General features: G+C 36.0%; 1 protein-coding gene across 2 annotated transcripts in view; it reads right to left on the bottom strand.

Annotated features, from left to right (window-relative positions):
* Positions 1 to 2,540: 2,540 nt before the first annotated feature.
* The window catches only part of LOC113231152 (synaptic vesicle membrane protein VAT-1 homolog-like), a 54,207-nt gene continuing 30,325 nt past the window's right edge, over positions 2,541 to 26,422 (bottom strand). Inside the window, exons 2-9 of one of the 2 annotated variants that reach the window (XM_026465345.1) lie at positions 22,124 to 22,253; positions 20,841 to 21,056; positions 15,851 to 16,002; positions 13,149 to 13,252; positions 12,562 to 12,617; positions 6,280 to 6,474; positions 5,909 to 6,158; positions 2,541 to 4,390 (exon numbers count right to left, since the gene is read on the bottom strand). In XM_026465345.1, the coding sequence (XP_026321130.1) occupies positions 4,359 to 4,390; positions 5,909 to 6,158; positions 6,280 to 6,474; positions 12,562 to 12,617; positions 13,149 to 13,252; positions 15,851 to 16,002; positions 20,841 to 21,056; positions 22,124 to 22,253 (1,135 nt within the window). In that variant the 3' untranslated portion in view covers positions 2,541 to 4,358. The remainder of the gene's footprint in view (positions 4,391 to 5,908; positions 6,159 to 6,279; positions 6,475 to 12,561; positions 12,618 to 13,148; positions 13,253 to 15,850; positions 16,003 to 20,840; positions 21,057 to 22,123; positions 22,254 to 26,422) is intronic. The other variant, XM_026465346.1, reaches the window with a different exon arrangement.

The following is a 26,422-nucleotide window of genomic DNA, read 5'->3' on the forward strand; positions in this document are numbered from 1 at the left end:
TTTGCCAGCCCAGTTATGCAGCTGGATTGCCGATTTCCCTCGTGAGCGGAGAATTCGCGTCGTTTCTGACGGCAGCATTTCGAGGTTCGTGAATGTGAACGCCGGCGTACCGCAGGGATCCGTCCTATCTCCCACGCTTTTCCTTCTGCATATCAATGATATGCTTCCACTTGGGAATATTCATTGTTATGCAGATGATAGCACTGTTCATGGGGGATATTACGGATTCCCCGCAGCTGGGCGCGCCGATACTGACAGAGAGCGATCTAATCTTGTCGGTGAGCTCAATAGGATATTGGACCTCATCTCTGCATGGGGATCTAGAAATCTTGTTGAGTTCAACGCCAAGAAAACACAGGTTTGCGCGTTAACAACAAAATTGTCGCCGTTCCTTCCCATGCCTTCTCTGATGAGCACAGCACTTTCACCTCGGAGCAGTTTCACCTTGCTCGGTATGGAAATCTGCTGTGATTTGAATCCAAGGAGCTACATCGAATCTGTGATCAAAACAGCCTCACGGAAACTCGGAGTCCTGAACAAGGTGCGACGTTTTTGCACGCCGGACCAGTTATGCCTGCTGTACAAAACACAGGTCCGGTCTTGCGTTGAGTATTGTTCGCACTTGTGGGACGGCTCCGCCAAGTACCTACTCGATGCCTTGGATAAATTACAGCGTCGTGCTACTAGAATTATAGGCGACGAAGAGGTCTCATCACGCCTTGAACCTCTGCAACTGCGTAGAGATGTTGCATCGCTTAGCGCCTTTTACCGCATGTACCATGGTGAGTGCTCTGAGGAGCTGTTCAACCTCATCCCCCCTTCCCCGTTCCTGCTCAGAAGCACGCGTGCTGGCCTTTGTAGTCACCGTTTCACTACCTGTCGCATTCCATCGCGTACTAAAAGGTTTGGTGGCTCCTTTCTCTGCCGCACGGTTGACAAATGGAACTCCCTTCCGGCACATGTCTTCCCTCCCTCTTATGATATGGGGTCCTTCAAACGAGGCGTGAAGAGGCATATTGTAGGCAGGCAGGGTGGAGGTGGCTAGTGCAGTGAGGGTTTCATCGCTGCACTAGGTTCCTTCGCGTTTGGATACCACTTTCCACTTAACATCAGGTGGAGTGGAGTCATTTGCCTGTCATGTATAAAAAAAAATAAAAAATAAAATAAAAATAATATTGACGTGTTAGGACAATTGCTAAAAGAAAATGTTATTGTTTTTCCAGGCACGTTAATAGTGGTCTGCTGAACTTTTGATGATGTGTTTGTATGTGTACCTATCTATTACTGTATTTTCGTTATCACTCATTTCACTAGCACTCATTTTCGCAACTAAAATTTAAATAATCTCAGTACAGAGTACTAAAAAAACCGATCTCAAAAGTACGTGGAATTACGTCTATTTGCTAAGTTTTATTGAAATATCCCCTAGTTCGCCACTATACAGGACTTGACACTGGAGATAATAAAAATCGGTTCTCACTATTTAAAGTATATTGAGAGAAAAACGCCTGGAATTGGAGAAATAGCAAAATCAACCATTAAAGTAACTGCTCCTAAATTAAAGTTAGGCGCTATGTATAAAAATGAACTTTCATGCGTGAACAGCCACCCTTCGAGGTGGATGATTTTCTTCAAAATGAAATGGGACCACTATGGAAGTACCCCCTTTCCAACAAAAAAAGAATCATGAAAATCGGTTCACAAATACCGGAGTTATCGCGTAACATACATACACAATAAATAAAAGAACATAGTCGAATTGAGAACCTCTCCTTTTTTGAAGTCATTTAAAAAGAGGTTCTGGGTTCTGAGGATTCCCTAGCCGGGAGTAATATTTGTATGGCCTACATTTATTTCTCTCGTGAGTTTGGATGTAATTTGTGGTTGTCTACCTATATGTATGTCCATGGCACCCGTGATAGACGGTTTCCCTGACTATGAGTGTATGTGTGTTAAAACTAAAAAGAAAATAGTTCGTATTATTTTTATGATTTTCATGTATTAAAGAATTTTTGATGTATGATCACCGTCACTTTAATATACCAAGGGTATGATATTATGTAGTAATGTCACTGAGTAAAAGGCTTATAAAAATGGGGACAGATCTGAAATAAAAGACGTTGCTAAGCATTTTTACAGATCATACATATTTATTTATCCATTTTATAGTATAGATATCACACTGGCCCGCCCTTATAAAAATAAATGTGTAATACAATTACGACCCAGTCTGAATAGATCGTGGCGTAACCGCGCCTCCGCCCCACGACTACAATTTTATTGGCATCATTGATACTAACCTACAACAATTTGGACACAAACATAGGCGCAGTCACGCCACATCCCTAAATCACTTATTGATTTTCTATAAGTTCTTACACGGAGAAATTTTAGAGGATAAGTCTAAACCATTATACAGGTCGACATACACAATTAATTTAATAAGTATATGTTTACATTATAAGAAATTCGCGCATATTTGACACACAAAGCGAAGAAGACTAATGGTAAGGAGACTAATATTGGTCCGAGACACTGAAGCGAGTTGTATCCGCACAATACGAAGATTAGCACCAAGCCACCGTACGAAAACATTGCAGCGATTGACAGTCCTGTCATTAGTACAATAATACAAAAGCTACTTGATTTACTTCACATGAAACACAATCTGAATTCGGTGCTTGTCTACATTACAACCAACGGCAAAGGGATACTCTAATTGGGATATAAATATAAAAACCATTGACTGAATACAAATAGTAAATAGTGGACACGTGCGCGCGCAACGTAAACTCGCACAAAGTGTTTTAATAAATGGGTAAAAGTTTTATAAAAAGCCTAACCAGTCTGTGAAACAAGTAGGTTGTGGCGAAGGTACGTTGCGCAGGCGCAGAATTGAGGCGTTGAGCGGCATGTGGATTTTGGACAACAGAGGGATCTGTGTGCTCTTGAGACGCGGCGCGCTGGACTACTATCAGCCTCTCAGAGTACATATTACATCCACATGATATGTGTTACATAGATAAAACGTTAAATAGTACTGGGTACATATACCTACAACCATACTGTACATCATGGCGGTAAAACATTACTTACAACCTTACGTAAATTAATAGTAGATAAATATAAATGCTAGTCGTATCAAAAGAAATGCAGTGAATATTGGTATCAAAACATTATCCCTAATATATGTTGAAAGTGTTTATGTATGATTAGATATGTGATATTTGTGTGTAAAGGTAAGTAAAAAGCTTTACAAAGAGACCTTGTTACATAGTTGGGTATATAAAAATATGACTTACAATCATATGCGACATTATTGATATACATAATATATCATGAACTTACAGTTAGCCACAAAAATAGTTCACAATTTTGTTCTAAAAGTTCGTCCGCACCGGGCAGACGGTCCATGGTGCTGTCGACTACTTACCACGCAATGAATGCATCAAAATAATTCCGTGAAATCTTTTTCTTAACTAGAAAATAATTTACAAAAGTTCTAAGTATAAAAAATATAAAATAATGCATTTTAAGCTCCAACTAAAAATAGGTCATGTAAAGGCAGCATAAAATTACCGCAAAAACATCTAGCATATCTACTACAAAATATCACACGTAAGGTTTGATTCGTCTGGTGTCGGACTGTAGAGATGCGACGAGGATCTCGGCCGGACGGCAGCCGGCCGTCGTGGCTGGCGGCGGGCGGGATCTTGTGAGCCGAATTTTAAACATTTACTAATAAAATATTAAAGCTTAACATACATAAAGATTAAGCATCTCTGCACCTTAGATATATAATAGCCATCAAAATAACTGCAGATTAAAATATCTCATCTTAAAAATAAAGTCCTAAACATTAAACTATAAAAGACTCGTACGATTAGAAACAATTCCTAACTAAACTAGGCCAAAATTATTAATAAAAGAATCAAAAATACAAATTCATTGTTAATTTCACTGTCGCATTTCAAATTCCGATTCAAAAGTCAGGGCGATTCTAACTAAAGAAATTGTGGTGTAATTAAAATTGTAATTGTCGAGGATTAAAAATTAAAATTAAGGTATGGTTACGACATTGTACGATCCGAGGTGCGGGGGTGCTGTTCGATAGACATCCCTTCTTTTCTTAACGAAACAGATTGAACAATTATAATGGGATATTTAAGAACAGGGATCGACCAATCTCGTATTTATATACTTATTATAAAAATAATAAACACGAGGCAACGAAAGTGTTGGCGACGCCGGTGGAAAGCGCAGGCGACGGGTGGCCGCTGCAGAGGCAGCCCCAGCCCCCCTCACTTAAACTTAATCAATGCGGTGGTTTGTCTGTTTCACTTCTCGGGCGAAACAATTCAGCTAGACTCTTTCTCCTCCTTCTTCGACTCTGTAATTTCATCATTAATATTACGTATATATGATTAGTAGGTAAGTAAATACTTATTTGTATTATTTTCCTTCAATACCAGATGCAAAATCAATGCGGTACTGCCTAAGTTACTTAACTAGTTAAGTACTTAACTTACTTTCATTTGAACATTACGTTATTTACACTTTATTTTGAGATAAGATTCGTACTCGTAGAAAACACTATTAAGTACCTTATTTATAATTAACGTTTTCTACCAGAGGCACGTATATTCATTTGCATACCATGTATGTGTAAAACAGCATAAATACTTAAGTATAATAAAGATATTCTTCGCGTTCTTGCTAGTTTTCAAAGCATGCCAATGCACTTGGTTTAAATTAGATATGCAATTTAATAACTCAACAGGTTAATATAGATATTCTGACAAAATTAAATTCAAAAACTATTTGTACTGTGGGCCACATGCAAATTTATATAAATTGTCGGAATACTCCATTGTAAATTGATGCGTATGAGAATCAGATTGATTGAAAGAATAACATTTGCAACTTTTGATCGACAGACCCGACTATATGACCAAGCTGACTAAACGACATTTTGAAATCCTTTAGAAGTCTTTTTGCCTTTAGAAATCTCACCGGATGTTTCGTCGCAGAAATTTAAATGTTCTATTAATAAAAGTTTCGGCACAAGATCTACACTAACGCCTGAAGACTGTTTTACCAAAACTCTATCCCTTTAAACAAAGTAAGAAGGGTCTTAGGTACCTACCTCTAAGACTGATAACATTAACGTGCTCGACAATCACAATTATTGTCTAGTCTCAAACTAAAGTATTCTTATGAGTACTAGAGCCACGAAATTAAATCTGGGAGCACTATCTAGAATACAGCTCCATGCATATCATATTGTATAATATCCAAGTCTTGAGTGATGATTCATAGAGCGTCTGTAATAATATTTGTGGTTCAGACGAAAAATGATCTCAATAAGAAATAATAAACGTGTTCGGCAAACGTTTATATGTGTTCTAAAAAGCAGCTATATGACTGATAATTGTATTATGTGTATTAAAATAACTGCATAATAATAAATCGTGTTTGATGTTGATCAATTAAAAAAATGGACACATTTTACGTCCGAAGTCAACAAAATCAAAATATATAATTATTTGTAGTATATGTAAGTATAAAACACATTAAGTACTTAAAGCATGTCTAAAGGCTGTATTCTAAACGATTTCGATCTCTTCGTAACCCGAGATATAATGTGCGTTTAGCCACCAATGCGTGCGCAGTAATACTTAATATATGCTAAAACAAAAGCTAAAAGATATATAATAAAAAATGTAAAGATTGCGACAAATATCTCGATATAAAACTCGAGGCTATTAGTACGAATAGTGCTTAGCGCACTTGCCTCTAGTTCTATGTAGTCAGGATATTTGTGGAAAGCTATAGTATACTTATATAGGGTACGATGTAAAGCCCTCTACGCTCTACGCATGCCTGGTCACAATAGTTGGTGACTGACCTTCGTCGCTGTTACCGTTACTCATCGGCTCCTCACCATTCTTTTCCCCGTTCTCGGCTGGTTTCTTCTCCTCCTCCTTATTCTCCTTGTCCTTCTTATCCTCAGAGTTCTCTTTAGCGGGTTTCTTGTCCTTGCCGGATTTCTTCTCCTTGGCCGGTGTAGCTGGTTTGGGCTTAGGCTCCAGAGATGGGTCCAGGACAAGTTTGCCAATGTTCTTGCGGTCATGCATCTTCTGCATTGCTTCACCAACCTGATACGGAAATATTTGAGAAGGAATCTTAATCTAAATGAAACAAATTTAAGTTCCATGGTTAGGCTCGAAACAGCTGCGTTGAAAAAAATAATTTTGTGACAAAAAGAACAAAACTTACATCCTCGAGTGCCCAAGTAGAATCCACGAGAGGTTTGACCTTTCCCTCACCCCAAAGAGCGAAGACATGGTCGACAGCGCGACGTACGTAGTCTACACGACCTTGCTGGAACAGCAGGTGCCGTAGGTTTAGCCCTGCCAGGCTTTTGTTCTCGTCGAACAGCTTTATCGGAGACACCTTGTCCACTTGCCACCACTGCCAAAAGCAAATAATGATTTAATTCAGCCTTTCCAAAAGTGGACGACAACGCCCCCTTGAGGGCGCTGCAGGTCTAAAGAGGGGCGGTAAGAGATCCAGAAAAAAAATGGGGGCGTTGTGCAGAGGCTTAGGGGGAGATTTGTAATTTCATCTAGGAAGACTCTTAGACACCGATTGAGCTCTCGACTCTCGACTACAACTTGTGAACATCAACTAATATTAATTACGAGATTGCTCAAACTAACTCGGTTCGATATTTCTCTCCGTGTAGTTCAAATGTCCTGTCCTTTTTTATTGAATAACTAAAATAAAAATCATGTCAATAGGTCGCTCCGTTTCGAAATTAAAGTAGACACAAACAGACAAATAAAAAGGCAACATACACAGTTTCGCATTTTAACAGTTATTAGTATTCCTAGATAGGTAATTTTAATTAAAATTAATAGACCGCGGGCAATCATGTTTTAACAAGTTTTTGTTAAATAACCCGATTTGTGCATTCCTGTATCAATCAGCTGGTTCATAGAATACTTGTTCTTACTTGTTGCGTACGATTGAGCGTCGAATGAGATAAACGAGTTTATGCATGTTTGTCTTATTCCTGTCGGTACGTGCTGCTTGTGCAATCCCATATAAACAACGTAATATTTATTTTATTTTCATTTGCGGTTTCACGCGTAATAGATAAGCAGTACTTAAGTTCAACACTTACTTACGTATTTCTCAAAACAAAACAATGTCGGAAGTAAAAAACAAGAGACGGCAATACTGTGCGGAATATATTAAATCGGATTCATTGAAAATCCCACAAACCCATCGTTGCCTTTGTGCCTTCTATGTCTAAAAACATTTTCGAATGAAGCAATGAAGCCTTCAAGACTGCAAGATCATTTGAATAAATAGCATCCAGATAAGAAAGACAAGAATATTTTTTTAGCATATTTTCAAGACCTAGAGAAGAAGCATAATACTCAGCCAAGTGTAGCAAAACTCTTTTCGGCGCCTGCTAAGCAAGGTGATGACGGACTTCGAGCTTCGTACAATATCTCTTTGTTAATTGCTGAAAAAGGCAAACCACACAACATCGGAGAAGATTTAATTTTGCCAGCAATAAAGTAATAACTACTGTGCTTCATAAACCGGCCGCAGACATTATCCAAAAAATTCCTTTGAGTAATCATTCTGTGCAAAGACGAATTGATGAAATGGCTCAAAACATTGAAGAATCAGTTTGCAATCATCTGAGGACTAGTCAATTCGCAATTCAGCTCGATGAGTCCACTTTACCAACTAATGAAACATTGTTGCTGTCTTACGTGAGGTTTATTAAAGATGAGAAAATATGTGAAGAACTATTGTTTGCTAGAAATTTAGAGACCCATACAAAAGGCGAAACCATATTCAACATATTGGAAAAGTTTTGTGATGAGAAAGAGATTCTTATATAACTATTTTTATATAAATATTATATCACTTGCTACGTATGGCGCTCCGGCTATGACAGGGTGCCATAAAGGCTTCATAGCGTACTTAAAAAATAAAATTCCAGATGTCCTGGCTGTACATTGCGTTATTCATAGACTACATTTAGTTGCTAGAAATTTACGTGAATGACTATTTCAATCACTGCAATATGTCATCAAAGCAGTCAATAAAATCCGTAACAGCTCTTTGAATGATAGATTATTTCATCAGCTTTGTGTTACTAATGACGAAGATTTCAACCATTTGTTGTTTCATACTGAAGTTCGTTGGCTATCAGGAGGCAATTGTCTGACTCGATTTTACAACCTGTTTGACTCTGTGATAGAGTTCTTGAAAACTAAAGATACAGAATTGCGCAACAAGCTCATTACATCAAAGAATGATATAGCTTACATGACAGACCTGTATAAAATGTTCAACGACATGAATCTGCAACTGCAAGGCGATGAACTAAATTTAATTAAAACAAAAATGTCGTTGCTGCTTTCGCAGCCAAACTGCTTCTACACAAAAAGAATATGGGCAGACGTGAGTTTCACAATTTTCCGAATTTATCAATATCCTGCAGTAACGACGACTTGTTTGCCTACTGCCAACATTTGGAAAACATTGACTTCACCGAACGATACCAGGACATTTTGAACTTGAAAATACCAGGCTGGGTGTTGGATCCGTTTTCAAATGTCAACACAGCAATATCACCTCAGCTGGAAGAAGAACTTGTAGAATTGACAACGAACGAAGAAATAAAAATCAAATTCAAAAATGGCTACCAAGAATTTTGGCTACAAAAACCGATCTCGCACCCTGGATTTTGGTCAATCGTTCAACTATTCTTCGATTGATAGCATTCCCATCGTCATATTTGTGTGAATGTGGTTTTAGTGCTGTGACAACGCTGCTTACTAAAAAGAGAAATCGTTTGCATGTTACCGAACGTGGTGACTTGAGGCTGTTCTTGAGTAAATTGGAACCTGATACCAACAAACTTATTAAACAGCATCATCAGATACATCCTTCACATTAGTTTTTATATTAGAATCGATTGTTTGTTTTATTTTGAATAAAAGATACTCTGTCTGAATACTATAAAGTTACGTTTCAATAATCATTCTCATTGGCAGGTAAGAGTTAACTTGAGACCTGAGGCCCCGTTGTGTACTACCTACTGCGCTCAGGTCTCAAGTTAACTCTTGCGGGTTATAGTAAGTCTCATTTAGAATGAATGTTTAATCTCCGCTAATATAGCTCACAATAATTACTTTAATTTGAAGTTATAGTGGTTTTTAAGTAGATGAATAAATGGGGGCGCTAAAAATAATTTATTCTCAAAGTGGGCAGTAGACAAAATAGGTTTGAGAACCGATGATTTAATTGATTATTCCTATATAGGAAATTTTACAAAAAAATATCCGGTAAGATTTTCTAATAGGTAAAATCATCTCGAGATCATTCTGGACGACAGAATTACATAATATAGCGATACGTTAGAAGCATCTCAGAGTAGTGCATCAATTTTTAAACATTGTGTAATAAAAATACCCTCGTAAAACGGTTTCAATATAAAAACATTACCCATGTGTGGATATTTTTTGTACAACCCTACGAGGTCACGCGAACCCCTGACGTTAACCCAAAGTAATTCATAATAAAAGGTAAACTGCTGTCCCGAGAGAGAGACCGTTGACACCGAGAGTTTGGCAGAGATTATTTTGGCTAATTATTGAAGTTAAGACTTTTCGAGGGACCGGTTTCGTATCATCAACAATAAAATATGGAGAAGTTCCCAGAATCCGGATCACTGTTGTAGTGTGTGTAGACTAGGATGATTATTATAAGTTTTGGATAGACTAGTTAAAGGAACAGTCACCGATGCTTCTGGCAATTTACAGAGTATTCAGTCAAGAAATCTACCATCACTATTACTGATACAATTCGCTGGACATAAACTATTCACTATTTGAAAATCGATTAGGGAGTACCCCAACGCTGTGTTATAATTAGATGGAACCATGTTGGTACTATTGTTCATGACAGTCCAGTTAATGAACCAGAGATTGAAATCACCCAGGATTACAAGGTCATCGGTTTGGTCTATTATACTATCAACACTTTCCAAAAATCGAGACATTTTTTCTAATTTTACTGGGGGTGGTAATTATACAACGCAGATCGCCAATTTTCTCACTGTTTTACGAATTGATACTTGAAGTGTTACCCACTTCAATTTCCCAGTTCTGTACTCGTACCGAAAATATGTCACGCGAAACTGCTAACATCACACCCCCTCCATCCTTCTTTGTATTTTTAGAGCACAACCGATCTCTACGATATACTACATATCTACTATCAAACAATTCGTTATTTGATACATTTGTGTTAAGCCACGTCTCGGTAAACGCGATGTCCTTATAATTACAAGTGACGACATTTTTGTACAAGTCATTTGTTTTGGTTCTAAGGTCCTGAACATTTTGGTAATAAATGTCAAGCATTTTTAGTACAATGATTCATAAACTTTCATAACAAAGAGACAAAACTTATTGAAGATTAAGAAGAGAGTCTAGATTTCTTATTAATAGTGATTGGTGATTTTGGTCTTTCTGGATGAAATGCGTTGATTTTGCTTAACAATAATAGAACTAAGACGAAAAAATATTTTTTTATAACATCAAGTGACGGGACGAACAAGTCGTGCGCCTGATGGTAAGCTACACACTTGTTCATGGCAGTTACAGTGCTACTCAGATCTTTAAATTGCAAAGATCTGAGAGGCACTACCACTGCGGCCGTCACTCAGAGACATAAGTTGACAAGTCCCATATGCCAGTAACTTCACTAGAAAAAAGATATAAGAAAACCACTTAAATGTAGTTGTAGATCTCGTTTCGCTGATCACAAATACATCAATAACTCAATTTCGCTAAAAATGTCGATTAAATTAGTTATGATAAGGAGGGCAGAATTGTAAAACAATTCATGTATGTGTATGACGAAGCACGGTATGCCAATATGCTGTAAAGTCAGCAAAAATAGATTTCACCCTCGAGTCCTCGTATCAGGGGTATTGTAATAAAACATGCATGACATGGCCTCGTGACGCCTGCTATATCATTGCGAGTCCGTGTTCATAACACGCCATTGCGAACTCATTGCTTGCGTTACGGTAATCATATAAAAATAAGACTATCGTATGAGTATTTATTTGTTGAGATAAAATATTCACTTGTATTCGCTTTTGTTTATTATTCAATATTTATTATTTATGATGTAGTGTTTGTGTGCTTTTTAAACGCTCACACACAAAATACAATGGGTACATTGTGGGATACTAATAATTTATTCTTGGAATGCAGTACTCATTATATAGTATAACTATTTCTCAGTACAATCAGCGGCAGAATTTAACAACTGAACGACCTACAATTCTAGTGGAGAATTAAATTATATTTTTTTAAGAGGATAGCGTAGCGAACTTACTTCAAACAAATGAAGTTTGATCCTATTTTGGGCATATATATGGATTTCTTTGACATAATTTCTCAAAACTAACACCGTTGAATGATAGACATCGTTTCAAAATTCTTCACTTTCAACCAGGTCCAATTTTATGTATGTAAGACAATATAACTTTTTCAATATAGATTTTGTAAAACTTACTTCACATTACCTTCGAAAATAAATTATTTACTATTACCTATAGTACACATATTATTTGAGTGTACTTAAACGTGCTATTTTTATTCACTAAAATGGCACAGGTATAGATTAAATTCAGAAGTAAAATCATATAATTTTATCACTGAATTGAAAGTTATTCATTGAAATAATGGGGTGAATGAAAAGAACCTCCCCTCACGACGTACCATGTCTGGGCTGTACGTCTGGCGCTTGGCAAATTCTTTCACCACTGTGTAAGAAGTATTATAGTGTAAGAAGAAGAAAAAGAAAACGATAAGAAAAAGTGTAAGCTTATTAGATATGAATTTTCCTAAGAGCATATGCGAGCGTGAGTGCTGTATAGCTGTAAGTGTAAATTGTGATTATAAATATGTTTTAATGTAATAAATAAGTAGTGCAATATTTAATTTAATTAGTATTTCAAGACGATTGTTGATGTTATTTTTAATATTACCCATACTGATTATTTTTTTGACTGGTAGTTATTTGTGTCAATATAATTTATTTATTGCTTAAATGTGTCATCAATTACTTATGACAATACTTTGTTTGTTGTGTTCTATTTTAGGATGGACTTTGGCAATATAATAATTGTAACTTCGGATAGTTCTGATGCTGATTCACATTTCATCACTTCGCGTGTCAAATAAAGCTGATTTTATTTTATGAAACGAATTGAAAAAAAGACCGAGAAAAGGAGGTCCGGGGGTTATAAAATAAATTAGGTAGGTAGGTACTAGGTAATACAAACGAAACAGATTTTTGTTGCGAGAGTATACTGATAATGTGGTTAGCAAACTAGATCACAATACACGTAGGCATATGTGTATGATTATGATAGTGTACTAAACTTACACACTTTTTTTCGTTGTCAAGTATACTTGGGTAATAAAATCAGATAATTAGTTTTAAACTCACAGCACGCGCGGCGCTGAAGAAGCTCTTGGTCTCCCCGGTCACGATGTTAGATGATCCTGCGGTATGACAATGATAAGTTCAAAATACACCAGAACAACATACTGGCCTGATTCAGTAAGTATATTTGATTTTATCGTCAAAATTTCACGTTATATTATTTTCGTCTTTATATATTAGGAATCTGTAGTCTTCTATCGTGTGATAATTCAGTGGTTTACTCTTAAATTCGTACTTTTCTGTAATAAATAACGTAAAAAGTCGCATTAAAGCGACAAAAATACCAGGCCTTAATTTGCGAGTGAAAAGAATAATTTATAGGAGCAATACGCACGATTTTATGAATTCCCATTTGTTCTTAAATAACTTTCTTATTTAGAACCTGCTTAGGTATATCATCATCTATAAAAATTAAAAACTGTGCACATTCAACAAAGTACCTACTTATTCACTTTTATCAGTAACTTAAAAACAGTAGATTTATTCTTAAAAAAAAACATTGTGTAGTCCATAATTTCCAGATAACTTATTTGGAACAACATAGTGGCCAAAAGTATGTTTTATACCATTAACGTCTTCGAATAACTTACCATAGAGAATATATCGGCCCATGGGTTTGAGCAGCGAGTAACCACGGTTGCATTCCTCGCCGCAGAGGCAATCCAGCACGATATCCACGCCGTCCGGAGTGATCCTGGTGGTTAGTCATAGTTTAAGTACATACTGTTAACTCGGACCTTCTTCTTTGTATTAAGTCCTAATCTATAACCTTGGAAAGACAGCCGAGTTTACAATTTTCGTAGGTATGTTTCCGACATGCTTCGTCACTATTTGTTGAATAAATAAACCATACACAATTCGACTTAGAGGTGCATGCTTGTGCTGATACCTACTCGTAGATAGAACTATCGGTAAACTAATAAGTATGACTACTTTTTATACCAGCATGTCTAAGTAGGTTTATAAAACTATTTTGACACCAAATAGGTACCAACATTTAGCCATTGTGATAGACTAAACATTCTCCTCAGGGGGGACACATACTCAGCATAATATTTACATTGTGTACAGACCACAAAAGTTTAAAAGTTGCAGTACCGGTGTGATATGTTATGCTAACTCGCACCAAGTTCTTCCTCAAAGTGAGACTTAATTCTTCATACACGTAATTTAGGTACGTCTGTTACTTATAAATTAATAGTTACCGAACCTAACTCATTATGTTTTGCAATTAACTACTTATTCATATTATACCTACCAGAGAATATGCAATATGTGTTTGAATATGCAAGTATAAATCATAAGCAAGTACGAGGGTTAGTCGTTCTCTGAAACCTTGGTGTAGTCAAATACAAAATAATGTCTATTCTTTGAGGATCTGGAACCGGTCCTGCTAATAGTTTTCTGCACTCAGGCAGTCAGTAGATACAAATGTTTATTTACACTGAACTTGCTGGCCGACTGTTTACGCCGCGAAGAGCTCACCAGATATAAAAATATCTTTGTCTATTTACGAGAATTAAATGCCGCCGTCTGTTATGAAGCAGCTGCCCTAAGGAGCGGGTTATAAACGGAACAATTAACGTTCACCGTGTCCGATTTAAAAAGACCTTGACTCCGGTTATCCGAACCTCCCTGTCCGTTAACTCGTCAAGTTATCGAGACCGGCACGGGAGGTCAAACTCAGCTGGCCGTATTCGTATCACACGATTCAAGCTCAGACTGAAATATGTAACGTAATAACCACCAATTAACAAAGCTTGGGATCGGGAACAACTTCGTTTATTTGCTCGGAAACGACAGGGCGTGGAAAGAAATTGTAAAATTGGTAATTTAAGAGGAACATTAATGAATCGTCATACATGAAATTACTCTTTTGCCTGGAACATACGAAGACAAAATATGCGCTTGTTTTGTGTCAAGGAAAACAAGGTGAAACGTACTTTACCATTCCAGTACTTATAATAGGTAACTAGGTCTGTAACTTTTGAACAAGTAATTTTCCTAACTGTTACTTCGTTCTGATATAACTTCATTATCTTACTAACGTTGTAATTAAAGTGATAATAAGCAGGTATCGAAATTAAATGGTAACCTAAATTCGCTTTTCACATCTAGTGATTATTTTAAAACGTATGATTATTTTTTCAGTATTCTTTTCATTATTATAAAGCAATCGTAAATATTTCAAAATTTAAAAAGGCAAAAAGTATTATGAACAAGAACCAGACAGCATAGTTGAGCGTAGTCAATATTTATAGCGACAATAATGTAAAATACACGAGCTCCTATAAAATTCCCGCGTACCTACTCGTGCAATAAAAACAAGGAATTAGTAAGATGAAGGGCCCTCTGTGGGTGGATTATTTTTAGTCCGCTCTGAAATCATCCCTTCATTTTTAGAATTCTACACGATTATACGATGAAATTCTTCTTCCATGACTCGTGACAGGATATTAATTTCGAAATCTTTATATTTCCTTCTTATTCACTTATCTTTATTTGGCTTCGTTTCTACACGAACTGTACGTAATTTTAATTTCCTCGGAATATCTAGCAATGTAATTTGCATATAGCAAAATAATTTCATTTTATGAATTTGGACGGGATTATTTGATCAAGTAAAATTTATGTAGGAAATGAAAATTAAAATATGATGAAGACTTACTTTAATGTTTTATAAATTTTCGTATAGATCGTTGGACAGCAAAACTTTAATGTACTCTACGTACGAAATATGTAGGTGAATGTATGTGATTGTTCTTTCTCTTTGTGACTTATGTCTACTCTATTCTTTAAGAGATGTTTTCGAGCAAAACTCGGCAGCCATATTGAAATTCGTTTAAAATATTATACAACCAGTGCTCGTGAAATGCGGAAGTACTATCAGCAAACTCGACGCAGTTCCACTTTAAGGGTTCTTTTTCCATGCAGGTAAAGGCAGTCGTTACTGAACACTGTTGCCTGCGGCTTGCTCGTTCTTGTCTAGCAATGGCGTTTAAGGACTGAACAAATTTTTTGGGTGGTGCAATTTTAAGAAATAAACAAAAGGTTTTCACAAAAAAGGTCAGCAAAATAAGAGCTAGCTACAATCTCAGCTTACAAACAAATTTTTTGGGTGGTGAAATTTTGAGCAACAAACAAACGGTTTTCAAAAAAAAAGGTCAACAAAACAACAGCTAGCTACTCTCTCAGCTTACAAACAAACAACAAATGTTCTGAAAACGGGACTGCGTCGAGTTTGCTGATAGTATATCCAAAAATACAAAAAAAATAATGAAGCTCTACTCACTTCCTGACTTCGCTGGTATAGTCGGAGCCACGTTCGAGCAAGTGATCAATGTTGTTGTTGTTAGCCTTCAGTGCTTCATGCTTGGTCTTTGAGCAGACGCCGAACACCGTTACGTCGGACACTGTCTTCGCCAGCTGCGCCACAGCTTGACCCTGTGAAACAAGACAATTGTCATTAGAACAAAAAAAATGTTATCATTGCATCTGCAAAGTTCATTTCATTTGTTGAATACTAACGTCTAGGTTATATTATTTTGTCTCTGTTTTGGAGTACTGTCTAAAATGCATCATCTCAAATAATATAAAGCGGTATATGTTTTTCACGACGGCTAGTACCATAAATTCTAATCATTAAAAATTTCCCTGGGATAGACAAGAAACAAATAAACTTAAACATTCTTGAAATGATTTTGAATATTTAATTTTAATTATGTAACAGGTTCGTCGCGCTAAGTTGAACTTTACATATTTTTAATACAAATAAACTCTTCACTAAATGTCCTGAGGATTAAATATAAACAAAATTTAATTCTCTTGTCAGATAAAACACATTATCGTCCAGCCCTTGCAGAGATAAATAAAACCGCCACTAAGAAAATCTAATTAGCTAAGTATAAGGGCGATTTTACCACAATGTTTCAGTTTTGTCCTTTAAGTTGTAATTCAGTCCACTTTGTACAATTAATTTTTAAAAATTCACGCGGTAGGTGCAGCAAATTGTGCACTAAATAGTAAAAAACTTCACAACAAATGTTTTTTTTTATGATACCAAGTGGCGGAACGAACAAGTCGTACGCCTGGTGGTACGCGACATGCCTATCCATGACAGTTGCAGTGCCACTCAGTGCTTTAAATCACAGACATATGTCTCATGTGCTTATAATTTCACCAGCACCCTTACCCTTCAAAACCGGAACGCAATAATGCTCACATTACTGCTTGACGGCAGAAATAAGTAAGGTGGCAATACTCCCCTGGACTAACTCTTTCACAAGGAGCTCACTGCTACTACTGTTGATTATCATACCACTTCACCGCCTTCAACAAACGTCTTTAAAAGCTGAGGAAATTCTACAGAAGATGAGTTTCTGATGACATACTTTAAGGTTCTACGACGCTATTTCAAAAGTAGTAAATTTTAATGTTTTAGGCATTCAGATGACATAGTTCGCCACAGCTCTTGAAATAACACTGTTTTCGAATTCACCATTTAAAAATAATTATTCACATTTAAAATGCAAATTAGCTCTCATTATAGTTAGATTAGATATCATCATACATGTGTGCGGTGAAAACTAGTTTTTAATAGTAGTAGAGCTCCTTGTGAAAGAGTTCGTGAAGGGAAGTACTGCCACCTGACCTATTTCTGCCGACAAGCAATAATGTGAGCATTAATGTGTTCCGGTTTTGAAGGACAAGAGAGCTGGTGGAATTACAGGCACATGGGATTTGTCACTTACATCTCGTGGTGATGGGCGCAGTAGCAGAGCCCGTCTATTCTTTGTAATTTAAAGCTCTGAATGGCACTGCAATTATTTTAGCAATTAGAGTATTATAAAATATCTATTACGGTGAAGATGTACCTATCCCATTTTTAGATACATTGGAAAAGAAGGGTAGGTTTCGTCGATATCATAAACATTTTTAAAACTTTGTGACCTGTGTGATCTATGGGGACATGACTCTAGTAATGGAATATGCTAAAGCGTGCCCTTTTTGTTAGCCTAGATTGCATGTGGCAATTGTTCCACGCCGCAGCCACCGATGAAGCACCAGTGTAAAATTGGCACGGCGGAAATTTGTTTTATTTTAGGAAAATCGGCGTTTTTGCCAGTGATATTTTCAATACAACATTTTCATAGAATTAAAATTTAAATTAAGAGCGTTTACGTGACGAAAGGAAAACTTTATAAGTACTAAAGGTTATTATATATGAAGTTTAGGTATATATACTGTGCTTTTTCCGATTTTTGCTAATGATTGTAAACTGTTAAGTCCAAATAAACCTACATTTATTTTATTGAATATATCATTATTGTTTTTACTACCATGAAATTCATACCTATATTTTTTGTGAAAATACTCCAGTAGTTTGTTATTGTTACAAAAATCTAACAATAAAAAAAAAGTCCTCCGATCTGACTCGAACCAGCGTCTGTTGCCACACCGTGGCCATCGCTCTTACCATCTGAGCTACAGATTCAAGTCAGTAGACCTTACTAATTTCTCTACGTGCTTGCTGCAGATCTGTATTTTGGGTTTAAACGGCTTTGCCGTTAGCTCTACCTATGAGAAACTTATGACGTATGTGGTAACAGGTTGGTTGCAATAAATGCGTCTATATTGTTATTCAATGATTGTTCTTAATTATTGTGCGACATTTTCATTTTAAGGTAATAATGAATACCTAGTGCACAATATCAAATATTAATATTAATAAAATCGATCCTTTATTATCATTTATAGGAAGAATAAATACGATTACGACCGTGTAAAAACACTTTTTAATGCTGACCTGTTTTAGCTCTGTTTGGATTTGTAAACGTTTTCCAGCTAATTGAGTGAACCCCACCTAACTGACCACTTTATAGCCCAGTTTATTGGCAGATTCGAGTTTCAGGTCATCAACCTCGAGGGTGCGATGACGTCACACGCGGAAGCCAATGGCAAACATTTTCTCACCCAATTCAGAACAATTAGATAGTTAAACAACTCGTTACGATGTTTTATTTCTAATTATGAACTCGTTCCATGTTTCTACAAGTATACACATATAAAAGGGTCAAAAATATGTGTATATTGACGACCGTTTTCATGGTGTCGCCATATCTGAGATCCTGGGTTCGAGTCAATACCTATAGAAAAACTATTTTTTATATATTGTCTGATTCAGACATTAGTGGTACCGTTGGTGTTTCCGATTTCCATTCCATAAGTGGTTTTGTTACTTAATTTGGGATCAGAGCAACGTATGTGATGTTGTCTAATATTTATATTAAAAAAAAAGAGATTTTTTTTATCACTGATACACATTCGACTCATCCTAAGAATAAAATCCGATGTGATTACATAGCGAAAAAATAATAAGTACGTTACGAGAATAATTTCGTTATTCAAACTAAAGCCTATGTAAAGATGTTTTGAGAATTTATACATCTTATTTGTTTCGGAAATATAAAATCGAACAACGGTCGATCTGACATCCACAACTAAGAAGAACCAACGAAATGTACCTACTATGTCCTAAGTACAAGTAGTCTTGCACATAGATCTTTGTTCTACGGATGATAATACCGTACTCTTTATATACCTATTCATTCAGTATAATGAAAGTCACGCATTAAGAACCTATAAAGTAAATTTGGGGCAATTTAACCATTATATTAGAAAGTAATAATGTGTGCTGATTTTCTTTCCATTACACACATTGCTATTGCGATGGGAATTTACTACTAGCAAAATGTACCTTAATTTTTTTTCTACTTGTTTGTATAATTTGTATGTACATCTACATAACTGAACAAAGGGCGTGATCCATCTAAATCATCATAAGAAAACTCCAGCTAAATAAAAATCCATCATACTATCCTCATTCTATCAAAAAGTGCATTTCGACGGTTAGATATACGATAAACATTCGCATCATAATGCTTTTGACGTTTGTGTGTCAGTAATGAAAGAAGGAACTTGTGGCGCAAGAATTTTTAAAATTCCTTGGATGTTTTTGTAGTTGACTGTCCGCCATGCCCATACTTTGATGTAGTTACCTAAACAATACCTAGCGTTTTTATTTAGTATTTCGACTTATCATAATACATCATTCAACGACACGGTATTTTTACTGTACTGATTGGTTTTTCGAAAAAAAGCTACATTAGACCTAAGCAATTTCTATTCATAAGTAGTAATATTCACTCGGTAGGTACGTATATTCCCTAGCAAATATTATATATATGTTAGACTCAATATACTTAGGATACATTTCAAGCGCAGTTGAATATGGCACAATCTAATTCAACTAATAGGTTTTACACATGGCGGTTTTCCATCATGCGACAAATACAAAATGTAAATATTTCGTTTTATTAAAACAATTGAATTCGTCACACTGAAGTGCTTATGAAATGCTAAAATCTAAAAAACTAGTTACCTATTCCAGAAAAAACGACTCATATAAAATGTTTTTAAGACCAGTACTTTCAAAGCTTCTCGTAGTCTATAATATTACCTGCCTCTGTTGCCGAACGGTCTGTCACGCAGAGGTCCCAGGTTCGATTCCCGGGCCGGGAGAAATATTTGGATGTCCTACATTTATTTCTCTCGTGAGTTTGGGTGTAAATCGTGGTTGTCTATGTGTGTGTCCATGGCACCCTCGACACTGGGTTACCCTAGGGCGGGGCTATGTTGAGTGTGTGCGTTGTTATTATTATTATTACAATGACTTGTCTATCTTAACTACCTCTGTGGCCGAACGGTTACATGTTGGTCTGTATTTGTATGCTTACGTTTCTTTCTCTCATCACATTTGTGGTTGTCTATGTGTCCATGGCACCCGCGACACAGGGTTTCTCTGGTGCAGGGCTATGAGTGTGTACATTAAAAAATCTATGTCCTTTTTTATGACACCAAGTGACAGGTCGAACAAATCGTGCACCTGCTGGTAAACGACACACTTGTCCATAACAGTTGCAGTGCCGCTCAGAGCTTTATGATCACTGATACTTCGTGATCACATTTATGGGCACTGATACTTCGCCCCTATTACTTTCAGACATAAGTTGACAAGTCCCATGTGCCTGTAATTTCACCAGCACCCTGACCCTTCAAAACCGAAACGCAATAATGCTCATATTACTGCTTGGCAGCAGAAATAGCTAAGGTGGCCAGGTGGCAGTACTTCACTGAACGAACTCTTTCACAAGGAGCTCTACTGCGATTAAAATATGTGCCTCAATCGTTGTGTTGTTTCAATAAGAAACATGTGTACTTACCACACCACCTCCAGCAGAGTGTACAAGAAGGCTCTTGCCAGGGGTAAGGTTGGCCATCTCGAAAAGCAGCAGATATGCCACCACATAGTTGGTGGTCACGGCAACGGCGTCCAAAGGACTCATGCCGGACGGCAGCTTGTAGACATACTGGGCTGGTACTGCTACGAGTTCAGCCCATGCTTTGTACTCGGGGAGGGCTACTACTTGGTCGCCGACCTGGTAGAAAAGATTATTAGATTAAATACAAAATGGTGATAAGACCCTGTGGCAGCGACAGGTAATATAGAAGTAAGTACACAAAACAGTACTCGATAACAGTGAGTACACGATAGTGAAAATAATATTTGTGGTTGGCAATCGATCAAACTACATAATTCATGTTCTTGTTACTAATTAGGACTAACTATCTACCTACATAGTACTCTGTGGTGATTTGATGAAGTACCTAATTGTGCTGTTCAATTTCAGTTCTCATTTTCGCATTTTATATTTATTTTTAGTACATTACATTTGTTATTAGTTTTCCCAAATTTCGATAAGGAAACAACAGCTGAAAATGATCGATTTCAATGAACTACATAATCACGCATTCGATTCGTACTCTTAATTGTTTTTTAACAGACTTCAAAAAAATATGTTGAGTATTCCTTTTTTGGAAAGAGGGTACCTCAATAGTGGTCCCATTTACATTTGAAGAAAATATTCCACCTCTAACTGTGGCAAACTAGAGGATGAATGACTTTTGAGGTTGGTTTTTAGTACTATGTACTGAGATTATTTAATTGTAATGATATGTTACTATGTGTTCATAGGGTTTTGAAAAATTAAATAAAAATCGGTTAACATCGTCCGCAGTCTGAAAATATTATGTAGGTCAAGAGGTTTCACTGACGTATGAGCTATGCGAACCTTGAAAGGAGATAATATTACATGTCCTTGACCCACCCACACTTACCTGACGGACACCAAAAGGGTCCTATTGGCAGGTTTAATTTTCAACCACAACCAGAACCAACATTTTCCGGAAAACAAAGCAATGGCAATGGTATCACGATGTTAACAACGAATTTTTGTAAAAGATATCGAATTGTTAGGTTTTCGCTACTGCTACATGCTGAAAATTAAACTTTTTTTGGGATCTAAATCGCGAAATTTTTTTTTTCAAACAAAACAAAGTTTCGAGCTCTTCACAAAATAAGAGCCCATAGGTTTTACTTTTTTTGCTTGTTTTGTGTGTCATATTATAAATATAATTCAAAAAGATAGAACAAATATTAACACACCTTGAAGTTGGTAACTCCCTCAGCAACCTGCTCGATCTCTCCAGCACATTCGAATCCAAGGATGAATGGAGTCTTAGGAGGGGAGTCGATGGCTCCCTGTCGCACGATCAGATCTTGGAAGTTCAGGCCACTGTAACAAGAACACTTAGATAACGAACCTTTGCCTAAAATAAAAGTTCTTTAAACAATTAATTTAGTATAGTGATTCCTGGATTTACGAACATGAATGAACAGAAATGCTTTGTTACAACAAAACTTCGCACAGTAAAGGTGTATTATATTTACATTCCACAGTTCATTTTGTTGATAAATTCTTCACTGAAATAAGTTTGATACACGTTTACTTGGATCGTAATTTAATCTGGCTCAAAGATGACTCAAGTCGACATAAGTGTGTTAAACATTTCTGCTTTGATGAGGCTACATCATGATAGTCACACAATGCGCTTTAAATCCTAATTTCAATCATTAACATTTTTTAACAATGAAAATATAATGATGTTTTCGTAATATATCGATAACTTTTATCCAGTAGATAATATATAATAAAGTAAAGAAACACACTTATTTATTACGCATTAGGCGAATCCACCAAAACATTCTTAATCTTATTTTTAACCAGATAGGTAATTAACATAAATAATGTGTTATGTTTTCGCAAAAATTTAAAACGGTTTTTGGACGAGACTGTCTACACTGTCTAAGTCGACGGATTGCGTTATTGGGGGAATCAAAGTTTTCGAATAACAACAGTAGACCAAATAATACATTACTTAAATAACAGACACAAACAACAAACAAGTAATCCGATCCAGACCGCAGCAATCTCGCGCCATTACGCTCATCCGATACAACTTTAATCGCATGTAGTCCTTCGAGTAGTTACGATACACAACCAGTACCAAGTACCTAATTGAATGAGTTGAGGAATGCGGCAGTCATTTGTTAATATGCATTAGACACCACGAGCAGAATAAAGAAACCCATATTTAAATATTTAAGCGTGCTGTGTCAATCAACATGAATATTGGGCCCCCGTGTCGAAGGACCAATATTACGTGTTAATTTCAATCATACATGGTGACGCATTGGTGGATTTATTAAAGTAATAAATATGTGAAGAACTGGATTGCATATAGGCAAAAAATAGTAGATGCTTTCTTCTCTCTGAGTTTGACACATTATTCGATTGGTTATGTATACAGTTCTAAAATATATATAATAATTCTATAATATGATTCTAATTCTCAATTCGACCCAAATAGAAAATCATAATTTCAACACAAGACAATAGAAACACAGGCTCACCTTTTGATGATAAAAGAAATATGTTGGCCTATATTTCTGTAGTTCTCAAGAATAACGTTAGCTTTTACTTCATACATAAAAAGCGCGTTTTACGAGGACACCGCCCATCTCGACGATTCGATATGAATATTGAATAGAACGCCATAAAGATAGCCGCTTGAGGACCACAAAACCAGACACAGTACGTCAATGGAAGCCAAACAGTTTTTACGACTTCGTTCTATATTGATAAACACTTATTTTTATAAATAGGAAAAGGTGTAATATTTAATATTTTCCAAATTTCAAACTATCACACATTTTGTCCACTAGGAGAAATGAGACTTCCTAAAACAAATGTGATCTCATTTGTGTTATCAACAGAAAGTCAGAATATATGACGGTGTAGGAGCGAAGCAACTGGTTCTGAAGAATCCGGTTCGGTTAATTATACAAACATTTTCTTGATTACAAATAAATAAAACGTCTGCTTTGAAAACTGTTGCAAAGGACTCCCGTTCTTTCTTGACTTGTATGTAACAAGCTTTCCATCTTTGTTACTTATTAGGAGTTATTAAAGTTAAATGAACGGCGTGGAATACGTACTAGTAAATACATAGAGGTTTTCATATACTTTACAAGTACAAGTGCGGATATAATTACGAAAACATCGTTTTAAGTAAAACAGGAATTCAATAATGGAATTTCAAGGATGCACATTTTAAGCAAGATTTATCTCGCCTCGCGACTCGTATTCTTCATAAGACAAATTACAATCGCAAATACATGTAGCTGAGTGCAAATACAGTTCTGTAAACATTTTGGTGTCGTACATGCACGTTGTACTAACTATAGAGCCGTGGAATATTTATTTATACAGTAAGTTGCACAGGTAACAAAGCGCGTCAAAACAGACGTAACAAGCAAATCACTAAAAGATACTTCCAAAGGTACTAGTTAGAAATATAAATACAATCATATAAAATTAGAAATGATCTAAGATATAAAACGTAAAATAAAGCCAGAACCACAAACTTACTGAAGAATAATCTCAACAGAGTACTAAAAAAACCGACCTCAATGATTCGTGGAATTACATCTGTTTGCCAAGTTTTATTGAAATCGGTTGCCGGAAAATGCGCGAAATCGGATTCATCTAATAGTTTGCCACCCTTAAAGGTGGAATATTTTTTTTTTAATTTAAATGGAACCACTACCGAGGTACCCTCTTTCCAACAAAAAAAGAATCATCAAAATCGGTTCACAAATTTTATCACATGTTTAGAGTTATAACGTAACACACATACAAAAAAAACATAAAACCGAATTGAGAACCTCCTCCTTTTTTGAAGTCGGTTAAAAATGGAAATAATTTAGGAAATCTTTTATTTAAATAGCAATGCAACAAAGTATACAATTTAGGTCGTATTTGTTGTCAAAGATTAAGACAGAAAGTTCAATTTAAAAAAAATCATAAATTTTCAAATGTCAAATAACGTCAACTAAAAACAACAACACCTTTGCAATCGTTTGCAATGCGTAGCTAATGGCTATTATATTCCTTTTTTTCCACCCTCTAAGGAAAAAACGAATCCCGCGTAATCGTCTTGCCATTAATTTTGTGTAGAAAGCTTGTGATTGTTTTTTGGTACAAACGATCGTACGTAGTACCGGTGCGGCCTAAATTTCTTTTTTTTTTTTTTTTTGGATGAGGTCAGGATTTTAGGATTTTTTAGTATTGCAATTCTAGTCTAGTGGGGAAGGTTATATATATATAAATATAATAAATCACACCGAATATAGCCGGTCATATGTGGTCGAACTTCACGTACAGGTACGTTCCTTTTGATTATTAATTATAAACTTTATGACTTATAATTCTTGTGGAGAGAAATATTAAACTAATGTAGAAGTATTTATTAATATAAACTTCACAGTAGCCCTTTGAGAATCCATCAATGCTAATAAAATGTACATATTTGTCATGTCCACCGCTTATCTAAGGTTGTAATCGATCCGTTGCGATTGTCTGTGCATAACGAACGAGTTATTGGCCGAGGCACAATAGACGCAATTACGTCCTATTGTTTACATGTTTATTCACGCGTTCGCGTCGGATTACACATTGTAATTACTTTGAAGTCTTTTTGTTTTTGGATGTTGGGCTAAAATTTGTGGACACACTCGATATTATCATCGTAAAATGGTCACTATCTGTGTTATAAGTACAACTTAATAATCACTTTTAAACTTCTCTACAAAACCATTGAAAAAAGAAGTAGTTTACTTTAAATGTGACTTATTATCCTTTAGGATAAATAAATAAATAACAAATAAGGCACACACACTCGTAGCCCCACACTAGAGACACCCTGTGTCACGGGACTCACACATAGACAACCACAAATTACGCCCAATCTCACGACAGAAATAAATGTAGGTCTTATACATATTTCTCCCAGCTCAGGAATCGAAACCGGGACCTCTGCGTGGCAGAACAGCTATAGGTAACCACTATGTGGTCTGTGTAGGTAACCACAGAGGTAGATAGTTACATATTCTTTTATACTAAACACTCATCAACTCATCAGTCATAACTGAGTTTTTTTAGTCTTTAATTGTTTAAAGAGACTTTTTTTCTTTCAACACGTAACCCACATAACAACACACGCAACAAAAAGATTGAAATAATTTGTACCCTTGGTACAATATTGCCAAATCTGATAACACGTCAAAAGTGCATTTATCACATGGAGGTCATAAAACTAATACAAATTACATAATATAACTTAAATATCTGAAATTTTATAACTCTCCTATTTAAGCATAAAACAATTTATCGACGATCTTATCTACTATTTTCGTTCGTAGAATCTTTAAGCCTCTCTCCTGAGCACTCGTATTTTTGCAAACGTGACCTTATAGCACCAAGAGTGTAAGTCAAACTTTTTTTAATATTTTAAGCGAACAAGTCAAGCGCCTGGTGGTTCCATAACAGTTGCAGTGCCATTC

The sequence above is a fragment of the Hyposmocoma kahamanoa genome, unplaced genomic scaffold (genome assembly GCF_003589595.1).
Source record: "Hyposmocoma kahamanoa isolate Upper Pololo Valley unplaced genomic scaffold, ASM358959v1 64, whole genome shotgun sequence".
Classification (NCBI taxonomy): Eukaryota; Metazoa; Arthropoda; class Insecta; order Lepidoptera; family Cosmopterigidae; genus Hyposmocoma; species Hyposmocoma kahamanoa.